We start from the raw sequence: 18,502 nt of genomic DNA on the forward strand, positions 1-18,502 counted from the left end.
GATTATGTTCCCTAATGTATAATGTCAATATAGTTACTTTTAAAATTTACTCTAAAACTCCTATTGAACTCGTTTTACCTGTGATTTTAAGTGCTTGTTGACTTGTGGTGTTTCTGCTGCTGCAGTTGTTTGAAGATTACACTGTCAAGTTTCAGCTCTTTTTGAGAAATCTTCATTGTTAATAGTTACTAAGGCTTTCTTTGCTAAGCATTCATCCGCTGTTTTCTCTCCTGGTTTTACCATGTTAATTAACACTTGCAATGTACCTGTGGATTACTGATAAGCAAATTCTTGCTGTAAGGGTAGTTTGAAAACAGCTTCAGGTCGCTGCAGGCTGCACAAGCATTTGTAGGAGATGCTTTAAGTATAGGGCAAGACCTATTAAGTATATTAGAGAAAGACCTAGAATATATGGTAGAAGTGGTGTTCACTTTGTAGCTTTGCTATTCTAAAATAAACATAAACATAAGAGTTTACTGGCATACTTTGTAAATAATAGTTTGGAGAAGGAAAATTCTGTATATCATAAAAGGTCATTCAGCCCATGCAGTAAGGCATATCTCCCTTTATCCATCCCTGAAGCTCTGCATTTCCTAGTTTAATCCAGGCAAAGCCAAAAACTGCCTTAGGAAGCACTAGTGACCACCTGCCTCTTAAGGAGAGGCTCTGAGAACTATGATGCCCAGTCTCTTACTCCCTTCAAATCCCTTATCTAAGAACACCTTTCCTTATGTATCTTTATGTATCCTGTGACACAAATCCTTAGTCTCCATACCATACTGAAAGTAACACATATTTTTTCTTGTAATGTATACCCTTTCCTCCCTTTCCCTCCTCTTCTTCTCTGACTCATGTTGAGTTTTATATGGCTTGATTCTTGGAGCCATGCACTATGTTACTGGTTTTCATAGAATCATAGAATCATAGAGTTGGAAGAGACCACAAGGGCCATCGAGTCCAGCCCCCTGCCAAGCAGGAAACACCATCAGAGCACTCCTGACATATGGTTGTCAAGCCTCTGCTTAAAGACCTCCAAAGAAGGAGACTCCACCACACTCCTTGGCAGCAAATTCCACTGTCGAACAGCTCTTACTGTCAGGAAGTTCTTCCTAATGTTTAGGTGGAATCTTCTTTCTTGTAGTTTGGAACCATTGCTCCGTGTCCGCTTCTCTGGAGCAGCAGAAAACAACCTTTCTCCCTCCTCTATGTGACATCCTTTTATATATTTGAACATGGCTATCATATCACCCCTTAACCTCCTCTTCTCCAGGCTAAACATGCCCAGCTCCCTTAGCCGTTCCTCATAAGGCATCGTTTCCAGGCCTTTGGTTTTGTTTTTGCTATTATTGTGGACTCAGTGAGATAGATAACAGTTTAGGGCAACAGCAGATTTAAAAAGTTTCAAAGAAAAATCTGGTGTTATGACACATCAACAAATTCATATTTATAGTCTTTGACTGCACATTGCAGTTACATTTTCCTCTAAATGTAATGCGTTTCACTTTTTCTTTTGGCAGGGACAACAGTTCCCTGCTTTACTGACAGATTCTAATCTCTCTGGACAGAGCACTTCAAGCTCCCAGCAAGTTATACTAGTGAGTCATACCCCACATTCAATACCTTCAAGCCAGGATGAATTAGCATATCAGGTAAACTTTTTAATGTATGTTGTTCCTTTGAATAAAGATACAAAATAGGCTTACTGAAGAAGAAGAAGAAGAAGAAGAAGAAGAAGAAGAAGAAGAAGAAGAAGAAGAGTTTGGATTTGATACCCCGCCTTTCACTCCCTTTAAGGAGTCTCAAAGCGGCTAACATTCTCCTTTCCCTTCCTCCCCCACAACAAACACTCTGTGAGGTGAGTGGGGCTGAGAGACTTCAAAGAAGTGTGACTGGCCCAGGGTCACCCAGCAGCTGCATGTGGAGGAGCGGAGACGCGAACCCGGTTCCCCAGATTACGAGACTACCGCTCTTAACCACTACACCAAACTGGCTATATTGTAGAACTGTATATATTGTAGAATTTATGTAGGTGAAGAATTATGTTCTCATTTATCTTATCCTAATTAATTTAGTGTATTATGGAAGTTAAGTATGGAGGTTTAAATTTGGAGGTTTGACCTTTGCATTTCAAGAAGAATTTTGAAGTTGCTTCATATTAACCAAATCTTTCCTTTTGAACACTGTGAATATTAAATGTGAAATTAAGTGCACATTCTTATGTCTTGGAAGTCTCCATTTTAAAGTGAGTCTAATTCTTAAATGTGTCTTTTTCTTCTTACATCCCTTTTTGTTTGCATTATATGCCGGTGGTGGGCACTCCGCTGTCATAGGCCTTGTGTGGCCATTGGCCTAAATTTATTTTGAGGGACGCTGCAGCCAATGGTGTGGGACATCCCTCACCAGCTGACGACAGGCAGGAGCAAAGACTTGTGGGATATTGGTCAATTCCCTCCGTTTTTTCCCTCCTGCCTGACGCAGCAGTGCATCATGTGGGTAGCATAAAAAAAGAAAGGGGGCGAACGACTGGTACTACCCACCATTGGCTCTGGTCTTGCTCACTTCTGGTATGCCAAACACAGATTAGTCCTAAAGGAGTAATTGACAGGAAAAGGCAATTACTTCAATTACCCTGTGCTCTGTACCATCATTCCTTTGAATTCTTCTAATTCTGATGGGGATTCACTGAAATTCGCTTACTTTATTTCCCTGCCCCTTCTTTTTCTTCTTTCAGAGTCAACCTGAAAATTAATTTATTATGGCGATGGTTATTTGAAAATAGTAATTGGCTTGTGGATCTGATTGGGAGTGGGGCTCTAGCAGGAGCAGAGCACACCCAGGGATCCATTTCTTCAGAATTTCACCACAACCAGGCACTCATGTGCTTTCCCTGAAGGGGTTGGCAGAATTGCTCCATAACTTTATTTTAATAATAAGTTGAAATAAAAGTTGCACGAGATATTTCAATACCTATTCAATTGTAATGTCTTCTTCAAAGCGTCATTGCATCTGAAGAGTGATGTTTATCTCTTGAGTTTTAGGTGGTTTTATTTCTCGTAATGTGTGTATATTTTATGTAACTGTTGCAGGTGAATGAGATTTCTCCAAGTTTATCTAAAGGCATTCAAGCTGAAAAAGAGCCTCGTGTGCACCAGTGTTTTGAATGTAGTCAGACTTTTTCTTCAGCTGCCATGCTTATGCAGCACAGTAAAGAAGTTCATGGAAAGGAAAGAATCCATGTTTGTCATATTTGCAATAAAGCCTTCAAACGAGCAACACACCTTAAGGTATGAAATAAAATTCACAACTTATTATATTGAAAACCTCAAAGAGGTCTAACTAGGCAAAGAGGTATCCCTTTGAAAATGGCGTTCTTATTGTGACCATGTACCGCTCCTTCCCACCTAGCAGCTCGAAAGCACGTCAAAGTGCAAGTAGATAAATAGGTACCACTCTGGCAGTAAGGTAAACGGCGTTTCTGTGTGCTGCTCTGGTTTGCCAGAAGTGGCTTAGTCATGCTGGCCACATGACCCGGAAGCTGGCTCCCTTGGTCAGTAAAGTGAGATGAGTGCCGCAACCCCAGAGTCGTCCACAATTGGACTTAACGTTCAGGGGTCCCTTTACTGCTTCATTGTGGGTATATTTTGGTGAAAAAAGTTCTGTTCCTATTGGGAAACTTTTGATAAAAGATTCTTTATAAACTTGACAGTAAGAGCTGTTCGACAGTGGAATTTGCTGCCAAGGAGTGTGGTGGAGTCTCCTTCTTTGGAGGTCTTTAAGCAGAGGCTTGACAACCATATGTCAGGAGTGCTCTGATGGTGTTTCCTGCTTGGCAGGGGGTTGGACTCGATGGCCCTTGTGGTCTCTTCCAACTCTATGATTCTATGATTCTTCCATTTAATAATAAGTAGGGATGCTTTCAAAATTATGTCTGGATATTGGGGTTCCAATAGTCTTACTGGAATTCCTCTGATGCATTAGAATTCTTCCATTTTTTGATAACTGGGCTGTTTTTCAACCTCCTGCCTTCTGGCTGGTTAATGGGATCAGAGTGTGCTTTCCTGCATGTCTGTAGTCCCAGGGCAACTGGCAGTTGGAGCAGAGTGTTCTTGGGACAAGCTAGCTTTCTATTTCAGAGAAACAGACCAGACAAGAAAGGAGGAGGAGTGGCGTTATATGTCAGGGATGTGTATACCTGTGAAGAGATCCAAGATTTAGAACCTCAAAGCCAAAGTGAGAGCATTTGGGTCAAAATTAAGGGAGAGAAGAATAACAGGGACCTCATTGTGGGAGTTTACTATAGATCCCCAAGCCAAACGGAGGACATAGATGATGCCTTCCTGGAACAGATGGCCAAGCATGCAAAAGGAAGGGAGATAGTAGTAATGGGGGACTTCAATTACCCAGATATTTGCTGGATGTCAAACTCAGCCAAGAGCATAAGGTCAAACAGATTCCTCACTGGCCTTGCAGACAACTTCATTGTCCAGAAAGTGGGAGAAGCAACAAGAGGAACAGCCATTTTAGATCTGGTCCTAACCAATGTTGATGACCTGGTTAGTGGGGTAGAAGTGGAAGGATCATTAGGTGCGAGTGATCATGCTCTTCTGAAGTTTACTATACAGCGGAAAGGAGCAGCCAAGCATACTAGGACTCAATTTCTTGACTTTAGGAAAGCCGACTTTATAAAACTTAGGGAAGTGCTGGGTGAGATCCCATGGACAGTGATATTAAAAGGAAAGGGAGTTCATGATGGCTGGGAGTTTGTTAAGAGGGAGATAGTAAAAGCACAACTTCAGGCAATACCAATGAGACGGAAACATGGAAGGTGCCTAAAGAAGCCAGGGTGGCTATCTAAAGAACTTTTAACTGAGTTAAGATTAAAAAAGGATGTGTACAAAAAATGGAAAAGGGGGGAAACCACCAAAGAGGAATTCAAACAAATAGCCAGCACGTGTAGACACAAAGTCAGAAAAGCTAAAGCACAGAATGAACTCAGGCTTGCTAGAGAGGTTAAAAGCAACAAAAAAGGCTTTTATGGGTATGTTCGTAGCAAAAGGAAGAACAAAGAAACAGTGGGGTAACTCAGAGGAGAAGATGGTGTAATGCAAACAGGGGACACAGAAAGGGCTGAACTCCTCAATGCCTTCTTTGCCTCAGTCTTCTCCAATAAAGAAAACAATGCCCGACCTGAAGAATTTGGAGCAAATGATTCAGCAGAGGAAACACAGCCCAGAATAACTAAGGAGATAGTACAAGAATACTTGGCTAGTTTAGATGTATTCAAGTCTCCAGGGCCAGATGAACTGCATCCAAGAGTATTAAAAGAACTGGCAGATGTGATCTCAGAACCACTGGCAGTCATCTTCGAGAATTCCTGGAGAACAGGCGAAGTCCCGGCAGACTGGAGGAGGGCAAATGTTGTCCCTATTTTCAAAAAGGGGAAAAGAGAGGACCCAAATAATTACCGCCCAGTCAGTCTGACATCAATACTAGGGAAGATTCTGGAGCAGATCATTAAGCAAACAGTCTGTGAGCACCTAGAAAGGAATGCTGTGATCACCAATGGATTTCTGAAAAATAAGTCATGTCAGACGAACCTGATCTCGTTTTTTGACAGAATTACAAGCCTGGTAGATGAAGGGAACGCAGTGGATGTAGCCTACCTTGATTTCAGCAAGGCATTTGACAAGGTGCCCCATGATATTCTTGTAAAGAAGCTGGTAAAATGCGGACTTGACTATGCTACCACTCAGTGGATTTGTAACTGGCTGTCTGACCAAACCCAAAGGGTGCTCATCAATGGTTCCTCTTCATCCTGGAGAAGAGTGACTAGTGGGGTGCCACAGGGTTCTGTCTTGGGTCCGGTCTTATTCAACATCTTTATCAACGACTTGGATGATGGACTCAAGGGCATCCTGATCAAATTTGCAGATGACACCAAACTGGGAGGGGTGGCTAACACCCCAGAGGACAGGATCACACTTCAAAACGACCTTGACAGATTGGAGAACTGGGCCAAAACAAACAAGATGAATTTTAATAGGGAGAAATGTAAAGTATTGCACTTGGGCAAAAAAATTGAGAGGCACAAATACAGGATGGGTGACACCTGGCTTGAGAGCAGTACATGTGAAAAGGATCTAGGAGTCTTGGTTGACCACAAACTTAACATGAGCCAACAGTGTGAAGCGGCAGCTAAAAAAGCCAATGCAATTCTGGGCTGCATCAATAGGAGTATTCCATCTAGATCAAGGGAAGTAATAGTGCCACTGTATTCTGCTCTGGTCAGACCTCACCTGGAGTACTGTGTCCAGTTCTGGGCACCACAGTTCAAGAAGGACACGGACAAACTGGAACGTGTCCAGAGGAGCGCAACCAAAATGGTCAAAGGCCTGGAAACGATGCCTTATGAAGAACGGCTAAGGGAGCTGGGCATGTTTAGCCTGGAGAAGAGGAGGTTAAGGGGTGATATGATAGCCATGTTCAAATATATAAAAGGATGTCACATAGAGGAGGGAGAAAGGTTGTTTTCTGCTGCTCCAGAGAAGCGGACACGGAGCAATGGTTCCAAACTACAAGAAAGAAGATTCCACCTAAACATTAGGAAGAACTTCCTGACAGTAAGAGCTGTTCGACAGTGGAATTTGCTGCCAAGGAGTGTGGTGGAGTCTCCTTCTTTGGAGGTCTTTAAGCAGAGGCTTGACAACCATATGTCAGGAGTGCTCTGATGGTGTTTCCTGCTTGGCAGGGGGTTGGACTCGATGGCCCTTGTAGTCTCTTCCAACTCTCTGATTCTATGATTCTAGAGCTACTACTTCTCTGGAAAATGGATGGGGCCAGTTTGCTGCTCCAGCTGGTATGATATTCTTCCTGTGTGGCAGAGAGTGCAAACTCCCAAATGCCCTTATCTTAAAAAAGCAGCTGGTTACCTCTGTCTTGATGGTTAAGACACCTATTCTGCTTGTTTCTTTTTCCATTTAGCATTGCATATGTTTTTAATACGAATCACATTGTCTGTCACTATTGGATCAGGAAGCAAAATTACAATCTAATCTTATAGCATGCAAAATCTGTATTCTGGTTCTTTGCAGGTACAGAAGGAAAAATAAGTTTTGATTCTGATTTATAGGCTTTGTTCAGACATAATGGAAAGCTGTTACACCTGAACTGAGCCATATTGGCTTCTGTGGGTGTGGGCTTCTTTACTGGGAAAGAAATCTGGAATTTGGAGAAATGCTGCTTTTGTTTTTAACATTCTGCTGAAACTGCAAAGTTGCAAATGGTTGTGCTTTGCTTTTTTCTTCCAATTTTAAAATTATTTTTAATTCAATAAGGTCTTGTACTTGTTAAGGAATTTGTTATTTGCATTATTTATAAAATAGATTGAATTTGGCCATTGCTGGCTTCATATTTTGTAGGTCTTGACCCCAGGCATAGGCAAACTTGGCCTTCCAGATGTTTTGAGACTACAATTCCCAATATCCCTGACCACTGGTTCTGTTAGCCAAGGATGATGGGAGTTGTAGTCCTAAAATATCTGGAGGGCCGAGTTTGCCTATGCCTGGTGTTGACAAAAGGATGTGTGATCAACTTAGCACTCATTATTATTTTTCTTACCTAAACATGTTCTATTCATTTCTTCTTTGTTTTGAATTAGGAGCATTTGCAGACTCACCAGGCAGGACCATCATTAAGTTCTCAAAAGCCAAGGGTATTTAAATGCGATACCTGTGAAAAAGCCTTTGCTAAGCCAAGCCAGCTGGAAAGGCATAGCCGCATTCATACAGGTAAGAAAATATCAGCACAGGTGGCTAGCCACAAGCTGTTCAATTTAACAAATGGTTCAGTAAATTGTATACAACTTAATCCAAAAGCTATGATCCTGCCCATCCTCATCATTGCATTAGCAGCAGAATCTGGGACAATAGGAAGTGAGAGGCAGCAATCAGAGTGCCTGGGCTGTTTATTTGTTTAATTTATTTATTAAATTTCTATACCACCCTTCATCCAAGGATCACAGGATGGTTTACAACAGTGGCGGCCAAACTTGGCCCTCCAGCTGTTTTTGGACTACAACTCCCATCATCCCTAGCTAACAGGACCAGTGGTCAGGGATGATGGGAATTGTAATCCCAAAACAGCTGAAGGGCCAAGTTTGGCCACCGCTGGTTTACAACATAAAATTGCAAATATGCGTAACATAGTAGCAGGCACGCGCGCGCACACACACACACACACACAGTTTAAAAGGCCATAGATTGTTTAGCCCAAGGCCTGAGATGTTTTTGTCTAGTGCGTAAAGATATGTAACAAAGGCACCAGGTTGGCCTCCCTGGCTGATCCTCACTGTGGAAGTTGGAAGACTTTTAGGAGTAATGCAGCAACTGAAACTTTTACCTGTTTAACCTTATGCTTTATGCTATCTTTACACGCCATGCCCAAAGAAGGAACAGCATAGTTCAAAAGGAAGAAAGGAGTTCAGCAAAGTTAACTGAGCATCTCTGTTCAAGAGTAAATTAGCAGTGTTGGATCTATTCCGCTTCTCTGGGCCTTTTCCTAACCTGAGCGCACAGGTCTCAGAGTCAGGTGCTCCGTTATTTCAGCCCAATGCATAGGAGCTAAATAGTTCCTTGTCTTGACCAGGTTTTAGTGAGAACGGTCCCTTAAATGGTGATCATAGCCAGTTCAAGTAAAATTAGTGTATTTGTGAAGTTTAAGGAGTTTTACTCCACTTTGCAGTTAATGTTCTTAAAGTGTCTTATTTATTAAAGGAGAACGACCATTTCAGTGCACGTTGTGTGAGAAGGCTTTTAACCAGAAGAGTGCTTTGCAAGTTCATATGAAAAAACACACAGGAGAAAGACCGTACAAATGTGATTATTGTGCAATGGGATTTACCCAGAAAAGCAATATGAAGCTTCATATGAAACGAGCCCATGGCTATTCTGGTATGTAAAATTTGCCAAGTGAAATTTTTATATAGAATACTGTAGGGCTTAAACCAGCCCTGGCATTTATGGTACAATATTCTCAAGTTTCAACATTACTCGTTTACTTGGACAGCATTGAGTGCTGGGAGCTTATTTTACTTTTTCCTTCTTTTTAAATCTCAGCCCCTGCTCTCATTCTCCAGGCCAGGACTGGAGAAAATGTCATTTTTGTCAGCCCATGTCCCCTGTCACTCACCTAACCTCATAAAACTTTGGGTGTAGGACACATATTGCTGTGGCAGGCCAGACAAAAGTGGATTCTCACCCTTGCTGTAGGCATTCAAAAGTACACAATGTACTGCAAGGCTTATGTGTATGAATGTGTTGCTGTTTGTACTGAATAGTAACATTTTTCTTTGTTTCCTAAACTGTACAGAGTTATAGTCTGCAATTACTCAGTTTATTTATTTCATAAATTTATGTACTGCTTGATAGTAGGAAAACATCAAAGCGGTTGACAAAAATGATAAATCAATAAAATTTAAAATATCTGTTAGAAAGCTTGATGCAACTTCATAGGTTCTTTTTTGCCCGACACAGTTTCTTCTAAAGGAATAATTCTTTCCTAGATGCATGCAGGAGCCATATCAAAGCAAGGAAGTTCTTAGTGATAATTCTCTTGCTATTTCACTATGCCATTCCTGAAGGCAATATAAACTGATTTGAAGATCATGCTTAACCATAGTTCTGTGTGAAGTCAATGAGCCTTGAGCTCTTGCTTTCTCCCCTTCCCCCCATTTTTTTTTCTGGCACTGTTTGTTGGATCAGACAAGACAACAAGTTGCACTTAAGCTACGGTAAACTGGAAGTGAAAAGCTGTTAAACACATGTGAGGGTGAAGGGCATGAGTCTGAGCCTCACTCTGGGTTCATTTACATTAAGCTGAACTTTTGCTTTCTGTGAAGCATGTAATGGAATATATACAGTAATTTTAGGTTGCTGTATAGATGATAGTTTCTTCCCATGAGTCGGTGACTTCTTGCATCAATAAATGCACTCCATTGCCCTCATGGACTGCCTCATTAATTCACATGGACAGAATAGATTAAGCATTCACGTGCCTTAATGTGAATACATTTGCTCTGTCCATTGAAAGGAACAGTCAACTCGCAGATGAGCGCTTCCATCCACAGCACTGTGCCAACATGATTACTTTCAAAGGATGTAAACAGTACTCTTTAATAGGTAAGTATTACATGAAGCGTGGCTGGATTTAGTTTGCTTTTCCACCAAATAAATCTTACACATTTCTTATTGGATGTTTAGTCAAGCAGCGCTTAAATGTAACTCTTCTGTATTTTCACTAGATCTCTTAGCATTATTTCTCTTCCTTGTTACGGTAGGCACAATACAAGAATCTACCAGTCATCAAGGACAGGAAGGTGAAGACATTAATCGTGCTCTGAATTTGGAAGAGGTTGTTCAAGAATCTTCAAATGAATGGACCAATATTTTTTGATGACAACCAAGGTGAAAGCTCAAAATGCTTTCAGGACTAGAATTTTTATAAAGATAGTCACCTATGGATTTTTACTATTAAAACTGAACATATTAAAAATAATAAGATAATATAACTTTTTAAATTTTACAAAACTACCAAAAGAATGATTGTCTTTTGTAAGCTTGTAGGATATTGAAGAAACACCAGATACACTTTGCTATCTTGACTACAATCAATGATCTCAGGTACATGGAGTTTGCTCATCTTTTGAATCCCATCATACGTGTATTCATGTAAAAAAAAAAAGACACACGCTCAGACCTTGGTATCAATGAACGTTGATTAGAAGGTAGACAGCATGGAAGTTCTGGCAATCATGAGGATGTCCTGACTGTTTAAAATTAATTGGAAGAAAGAGTATCTCAAAGTTAGATGCATGCAGTAGAGAATTCATATTACAATACGGCATTAAATGTCTGGTATTACTTTAGTTTATTAATTGGTATTACATTATGGTGCTGGTGTTGCTGACATGTCAGAAAGTGATGGACCATATTCATTTTATTAAAGCTATTTTTTCAATTAATTTCTTAATTGTACATGTTTAGCTTCACATTCAGCAATAATTATTCAAAGAAAATGTAACTAATAATAGAATCTCCTTGAAGTGAACAACAGATGCACATATTTTCTGTGTTAGGTCTTAATGCTCAGAAGTGTTAGCTTGATAACTATGAAAAACATAAGCCATAAGTTAAAAATAATAGGGCATACTACCATGCCTTGTCTTGAGCAAACCAAGTGAGCTATAGCACAAGTTGTATCAGCAAATGCAGATTGGTTTCTGACAGCCCCCAATTAATATAACCTTGATTTTGTTGACATTTGATTAAAAATAAAAGTAAAACTACCTAGGCTTTTCAGTAATGTTCTGAAAAGCCCCATTTACTTAGAAAAGGTAATATATCTAAAGAAACACTGGAATAAAGCATTTTCTGTTTTAAGACATTCCAAAGACAGAAGGATTTTGCTTAATTTTACTTTAAATTTTTGAATTTCTTTATATGTTATATATATGTGTGCGTATGTATATATACAGATAATTAAGCCTCTATGTGGCTGTTGAGTATATTTTGTAAATAACAAAAATCCCAGTTACAGGAAGTGCTCATAAAGTTTTCAACTTTAAGTGACCACTTCAAAATCAGTATTGATTCATTTTATTGTAATGTAGACATGTTATACCTTTCTGAAGAATAATTGCTTTTTATTTGCCCTCAGTTCCAGAAAGAAGATATATGTACATATAATTTATATTTGTGTATTATACGACTAGTTCTTTCTATTTCCTGAATGGGAAAAATCACTGCTTTTTGATAGGACATCTCATAATTGTTTTGTTAACTATGGACATATGTATATAAGTGATATAGCTGGTGACTTGAAATAACACTTTGTTATGTGGAAATATTTAAGTCAGACATATTTTAAATAATATTAATTTTTTCCAAACTTGGTTTTGTGTCTGATATGTTCTTTTTCAGAAGCTTTGAATGGGTGTTCCTATCAATTTGGTGGGGAGGAAATGTTAACTAGTGTGGCTGAACAAGAGAGCACTTGGTCTTGATCCTGTAGGCTTCTCATAGCTCAGATGAACCAGTATCACCACACCATCCTTAATTGCAGTACAGTGGTACCTTGGTAGTCAAACTTAATCCATTCGACTCCCGAAAACATTTGAAAACCAAGCCGCGTTGGACGTTCAGTTTCCGAAAAACATTTGCAAACTGGATCGCTCACTTCTGGGTTTGTGGCGTTCGGGAGTCAATTTGTTCGGGAGCCAAGCCATTTGACTACCACTGTACCAGTGATATGTCCTTAGTGTTCCCCCCACTTCTGTGAAATCATGTCTTTCACAGTAGAACCTGTGTGTAAACATCAGTAATGTTACTTCTGTCGTTCAGAATATTTTCAAATCATGTGTCTATATCTTCCTACATTACATAAAAATGTGAGGTCATCACACAGCCATGATATCAGAGTGTAGCCACCACTGGACGATTTTGCGGCCTCGTCAGAATCCCAGGTTTGCATAATGTTAGCCCATTGGGGAGGGGAGCAAAAGAAGGTACATTTTAAACCAGGCTTCCTCAACCTTGGCCCTCCAGATGTTTTGAGACTACAGTTCCCATCATCCCTGACCTCTGGTCCTGCTAGCTAAGGATCATGGGAGTTGTAGGCCAAAAAAATCTGGAGGGCTGAGGTTGAGGAAGCCTGTTTTAAACAACAGAGGTTTGAATAAAGCAAGGATGGAAGAGCAGAGAGGAGCTGTGAGGGTATGGGGGGTCAATGAAGGAGTTGGGATATGGGGGGATCCTTGAAGGACTAGTGGGGGTTGGGGCTTTGAGTGAGGTATAAAGAGAGGGGCAGAATGCTGGGCAAGAAGGGCTTTTCTTTTGTTTTTATGAGTAGGGGGTAGATGAGCAGGGGCAATAGCCCCTGGTGGGTGTAACCAAGCTGTAATTGGGGCATGTACAACACTGGTAAGATTACTTCTCTTTAGAAAGGGTCACAGCTGGTGAATCAAGCTAACCCATTTCAAGGCACTTGTAGCCACTGAGATCATGTGTGCTTCCATCAACAGTGCCGTGCCTAGGAGACCTCCCAGGCTGTAAATTTGGTATTTCATGGGGAGTACAACCCCATCCACAACCACTTACATTGACAATCAGATTTGCGGAGTTTGCTACCCACAGTAGATTATCTAAATTAGGTTTCAACTTGTTTGCCTCATCCAACCCCAAAGTGGTTTGAAACACCTGTTTGGAGCTGGAATTAAAAAAATGAAAAAGAATGACATGCCGATGACACTTCAGTCCGAAAGGAACTTCTTGCAATGGTTTTTACATAAATGCTAAATAGCATGTGACACAAGATGGCATCCTGAGACACCCCAAAGGCTATGGGATGGAATAGTAATCTCCCATCATTTCTCTAGGATAAATACTTTACCAGGATGACCAAAGCCATTTTAGTTCTATGCCAAACTAGAAACTTGATTTGAAATGGATCCAAGTAAGCTATGTTACGAGAATTTACAGTTCACTACTTTCTCGAAGCTACCAGCATGAGTTTGACCAAACTGCGGGAGGCAGTGGAAGACAGGAGTGCCTAGCGTGCTCTGCTCCATGGGGTCACAAAGAGTCTGACAAACAACAACACTTTCTCAGTTCAGTAGGAGGGAGGGATCCAGACATGGGTTTTGTCCACCTCCTACCGAGGAAAGGTAGGATCCTGTGACCTAGATTTGAAGACTGGCCAGTAGTGCAGGCCCCACCCTAGTTCCTTTCCTGCCTTGCCCAGATCAGAGAAGCTTTCTTCTCTCACCATTCCAGCAAACTTTGAATACTCTTAGCTGAAGAGTACAAGATTCCTAAGGTCCTAGGAATATCTGTGTTCTGTTCCTCATCTCTAAACTCAGAAGGCTTAACAGGTGAAACCGTTGCAGAGGATTGTGAAGTATCCGTACTGCCATCTTGAAGCAACAATCTTGCTGAAAACCAGGGAAAACAAATACCATTAATCCCCTTCATTTGTATAAAGGCCTAAAGGTTAGAAATGGGGTGGAATGGAGACACAATTGTCCCATTTTGATGCTACGCAGCAGAGAAAGCAACCCTAGTTAATAATAATAAAAATAATTTTATTATTTATATTCTGCCCATCTGGCTGGGTTTCCCTAACCACTCTGGGCAGCTTACAGAATATATAAAAGCTGAGGCTGCTGAACAGCCTCTGCTGTGTTGGGGCCTGCATCCGGTAACTCAGCCATGAGCTCAATTTGTGCAACCTTAGAAGTGCTTCAAAAGGCAATTGCATTTTGTAATCTCGGTTCGGATTCCCTTAGCAATTAAGTTTTCTTAATCAGTCACACCGAACGCAATTTTGTCCATGAGCATATGAGTCTGTGCTCAAACTCATAATTCCTGGTGTTCTGCCTCAGTTCTGTACCATATTTGCTGATCTGAATTTCTGCTAAATGAAAATGAGGCCAGAAGTGACATCTCAAAAGCAACTTGCTTCTCTACATTAATTCATCGGTTTAGGTCCCTCTTCAGTGGGCTGTTGAAAACAACTATATTTGTAGCTGAAGTCAGTCAGGGCCCATGGGCTCACAGCCAAGTTATTATGCACCTGTTTTGCAGAGTTGCCTGTTAAATGTGCACAAAGTCCTTGGGATGGTACAGGCTCAATGGTGTCTGTTGGTGCTTGTGGTAGTGCAAGGGAAACTGATTTGAGGAGACTGAGAAATTAAGCAATAGGCATTGAGTACGGACTACTACAAACACTTCATTCTAAAGGAGCATTTCAGTTTGAAATGTTACGATTATAAAAACCATTTCAAAACTGACCTGTAGAAAGGACTTTATGAACTGAAAACAGAGTGTGCCTTTGCTATCCATGAAAATGTTTCAATAAAAGAACACACACATACTTACAAAAGCAGTATGTAACAAGAGACCTACAAGTTCGAAAAGGTGCACCCACAACAGGGGAGAGAGTCAGATTCTCAGAGAATGGTGGAAAGAACTGTTCCCACTTTCTGGCTTCTACTGCTTTCAGCCTGTTTCATCTACCATTTTTCTTTTAGGAAATACGCTCCCGTTAGTAAGCTTCCAGTCGTGTGCGGAATAGCTTGCTATTTGTTGAATGGTTCATTAAAATGGGGAAGGAAAGAAAGAAAAAAATCTGCAATAATCTTGCATTTTTCAGAAGGCAAGTTTTGGGCGGGCAGAACTAATGTTCACAACTACAGGGACATCCACATTGGTGCTATTTAACTTATTCATTTGGGAGCTTTCAGATTACGCCTCTTCCCAGGAAGATCTCCATGCCAAATTCCAGCCTGATTAAGACAAATCCTCTGAGTTTTATGATGACTAGGATTGTCAATTTTTATAAGGATCTGTATGCTGAAAAACGACAGCGCTCCTTCCTCAGCTATATGATTTGAAGCACACTTGAGCTCCAAACTTTGTTACTACCAAGAGAGCAGTTGAAATTGCTTCCTCACATACTGTTGAGCTCAATAAATAGTAAAGAACGTTTTACAGCTATGAGTATGTGTGTTTTTCAGCTAACCCTCTTCTCCTTCATCTCTGAGTAACCTCTGCATGTTTCCTCTTGAGAGGATAGCATCTGCTCCTAAACTTCTAATGGTACTTCATCTGCTAAAGCTCTTCTCTGAAAATGCAGACTGCTGGGAAAACTCCTGTTAAGTCAGTAAAGAAACTTTATATTCCACCCTGAAGATTCTTTGTATGCCCCTGCCCCTTTAAACAGCTTTTAAAGCCTCTGTGGAGGTTTGTTTGTGGCATTTTTCTGTCAGTCTAACACAGTAAGTACTTTAATATTTCACCTCCACCCCCACAAAGCTCTAAAAATGTCAAGGCAGAAATAAGAGAAATGTCCTAGTGGCCTCTTCTGCTTTTTAAAGTTATAACACCGCTTCCTGGTAATTTTCTTCCAAAAAATGGGAGGTCACGAAATCTTTTCCCTTTTCTGATCTGTACTTGGACAGTGATGCCAGGGATATAAAAGGCTTCTTGCATGAGAGGAAGTACCTTCCACTCATACAAAGGGCAGCCTCAATTTGCAATATCCTGTGCCACATCTTGCACCATTCGGGAAGGTTTCTTGACAACTAGAAAGCTTTTTTGGTGCAGTCGAAGGACGTGGCATGTGGAGCTGAGGCACAGAGTTGGGCCTTCTTGGTGGCAGCCCCCCCCCAATATGTGGAACCTCCCTCCTTAGAGAAATCTGGTTGTTCCCCATGTACATAACATTACGGCATAAATGAAGAATGCCTTTATTTTGCCAGGCATTGGGTACATGATTGCATCGGCATTTAACAATTGAACTTTTATAATTTGCCACCGTGTTTCAATTGTTACAAGATTTTTTAAAAAAGATTTTAATTCTATTATTATTATTATTATTATTATTATTATTATTATTATTATTAATGTTAGCCAGCCAGCCACCCTTGTAGGAGTAAGTGTGAGATGTAACAACAAAAATAACTTATTTCATGAATGTAGAATTTTTGAGAAAAGGTTGAGGAAAGGTATAGTACTCATAGATAATTTTCAGTGGAGTTAGAAGGACTGGTGTATGATGATCAGTGACACAAATTGGGTCCTGAGTTCAGGACAATGCCAGATCCTGGTTTTGTTTCAGGTTTTGTTTTAATATATTATTTTGCTTTATTTGTGTTTAATTTTTTGAGTTTGGGCCACCAATGCTTTTCTTTCACCTCAGAATAAAATAGTGAGGCTAGTTCCTAAGCATTCAACAATATGTCAGGAGTGCTCTGATGGTGTTTCCTGCTTGGCAGGGGGTTGGAATCGATGGCCCTTGTGGTCTTTTCCAACTCTATGATTCTATGATTCTATGATTCTATGATTCATTCTTCAGTGTACAGCATAGATTTACACTTCTCGTAGTTTTGAACACATCAGAAACAAATTTAATGCGCAAGTGAACTCTGTACGTTTTCTTTTAGTTACTTTTCAGGCCTCTGGGAATAATATTGGAACCCCCCCCCCCAAAAGAGGGGTTTTTTGGTTAATTTTGAAGAAGAACCCATCTGTGAGAACACGATGATGGACTAGATGGGCCTTGGCCCTGGTCCCACAGGTCTGTTATATTCTTTTGCGGCAGAATTGAGCACATTTCACAGTAAATCCTTATTCATCTCTTGAGTTAACTCTGCCAACTTCCAGAGCAGCTGTACCACATAGTGATGTCTGGTTGATATCTTTTACCCCCATTAAAGATCTGCTTTTGGTGGCTATACACTCTCTCCAACATGCCCAATTCCTCTCCCAAAGATCCCAGCCACTATTTATCTCATTTTGTACCATTTCAGTGAAAGAAAGGATGTTATCTTCATTTCTTTGTGCACTGTTATCATGTTTCCACATTTGAATGCCTTTTAATTGAATTCACACCATGAGAAGGACGACACTTATAGTCCATGGGAAAGATGTGTGCATGTAGAATTCAATGCCCTTTAAGAAAAACAGTGTCTACAAATAGTATAATGTACTACTGTGAGCAGACATGAAGAATAATATGGGAAATATATGTGTCAAGTTCCTTAGATTACAGCACCTATACCACTTGGTCCATATGGATTCCAGCTTGATAGGGTTCAAAGTTGTTGCCAAATGACAGGACATTCTGAGAGGCATTAAGCATCTCACATTGTATTAGTTTCTGCACAGGTATACTCTCTAAGTATGGTTAAGGGGCCTAGGTTCATGCCCCAGCCCTTTGCTCAGTTTCATTCAGTGCATGCGTGACAGAAAGTTTGTGGGAAGCAGGAAGTGTTGAGATGACCAAGAGTGCACACAATTAACCTGTGAAGAGAAAAATCAGATTAAACCACTCAGAGGCCAAGTAAGCAAGTGAAAACCAATGTGTTGGTCACCTAGTTTTCTCTCAGGCATACATTTTATGAGTGTTGTGTGGCGTATTGGTAAGAATGCTGGAGACCAGCGTTCAAATCTCCACTCAGTCGTGAAGTGTTCACTGGGTGACCTAGGGCCAGTCACTCAGCCTATTCTACCTCAGTGGATGGTTGTGATGAAAAATAGGTTGGGGAGAACCTTGTAACCACCTTGAACTCCTTGGGGAAAGGGTGGGATATAAATAAAGAAAAAAGTCTATTGGTAGCTGTGGGGCTCGTTTAACTGAATAGTGTATAAAAAAAACCAACAACCTCCCTTCCACATGAAAAATGAGCATGTCAGGGAGAAGGCAAGAAAAGAGCAATTCTCCCTAACTTCTTTTTCCCCATGTGAATTGTGTTTTTTCGTGTGGAATAGCATTCAGTTATGTAAGCAGCCACCTGAAGTCTGCATGTTATACGGTAATTCACACTGCTTTTATCACTTAAGTGAGAACTAGGCCATGTTGCAGGCCAAGTGGGCTTCAGGAGCTATAGGAGGTCCATTGTGAATAGAAGGCAAGAACTGATTAGTGCTTTCCTCTTGACATTTTTTTG

At 40.6% G+C, this 18,502-nt stretch overlaps 1 protein-coding gene across 5 annotated transcripts in view; it reads left to right on the plus strand.

Moving 5' to 3' along the window:
• ZNF236 (zinc finger protein 236) overlaps positions 1-11,943 on the plus strand; it is a 49,710-nt gene extending 37,767 nt beyond the window's left edge. For all 5 annotated transcript variants that reach the window (XM_081873338.1, XM_081873341.1, XM_081873339.1 and 2 more), the window contains exons 29-33: positions 1,518-1,649; positions 3,087-3,284; positions 7,658-7,787; positions 8,772-8,948; positions 10,334-11,943. In XM_081873338.1, the coding sequence (XP_081729464.1) occupies positions 1,518-1,649; positions 3,087-3,284; positions 7,658-7,787; positions 8,772-8,948; positions 10,334-10,449 (753 nt within the window). In that variant the 3' untranslated portion in view covers positions 10,450-11,943. The remainder of the gene's footprint in view (positions 1-1,517; positions 1,650-3,086; positions 3,285-7,657; positions 7,788-8,771; positions 8,949-10,333) is intronic.
• Positions 11,944-18,502: the final 6,559 nt, after the last annotated feature.

The sequence above is a fragment of the Podarcis erhardii genome, assembly GCF_964252035.2.
Source record: "Podarcis erhardii genome assembly, chromosome: 8".
Lineage (NCBI taxonomy): Eukaryota > Metazoa > Chordata > Lepidosauria > Squamata > Lacertidae > Podarcis > Podarcis erhardii.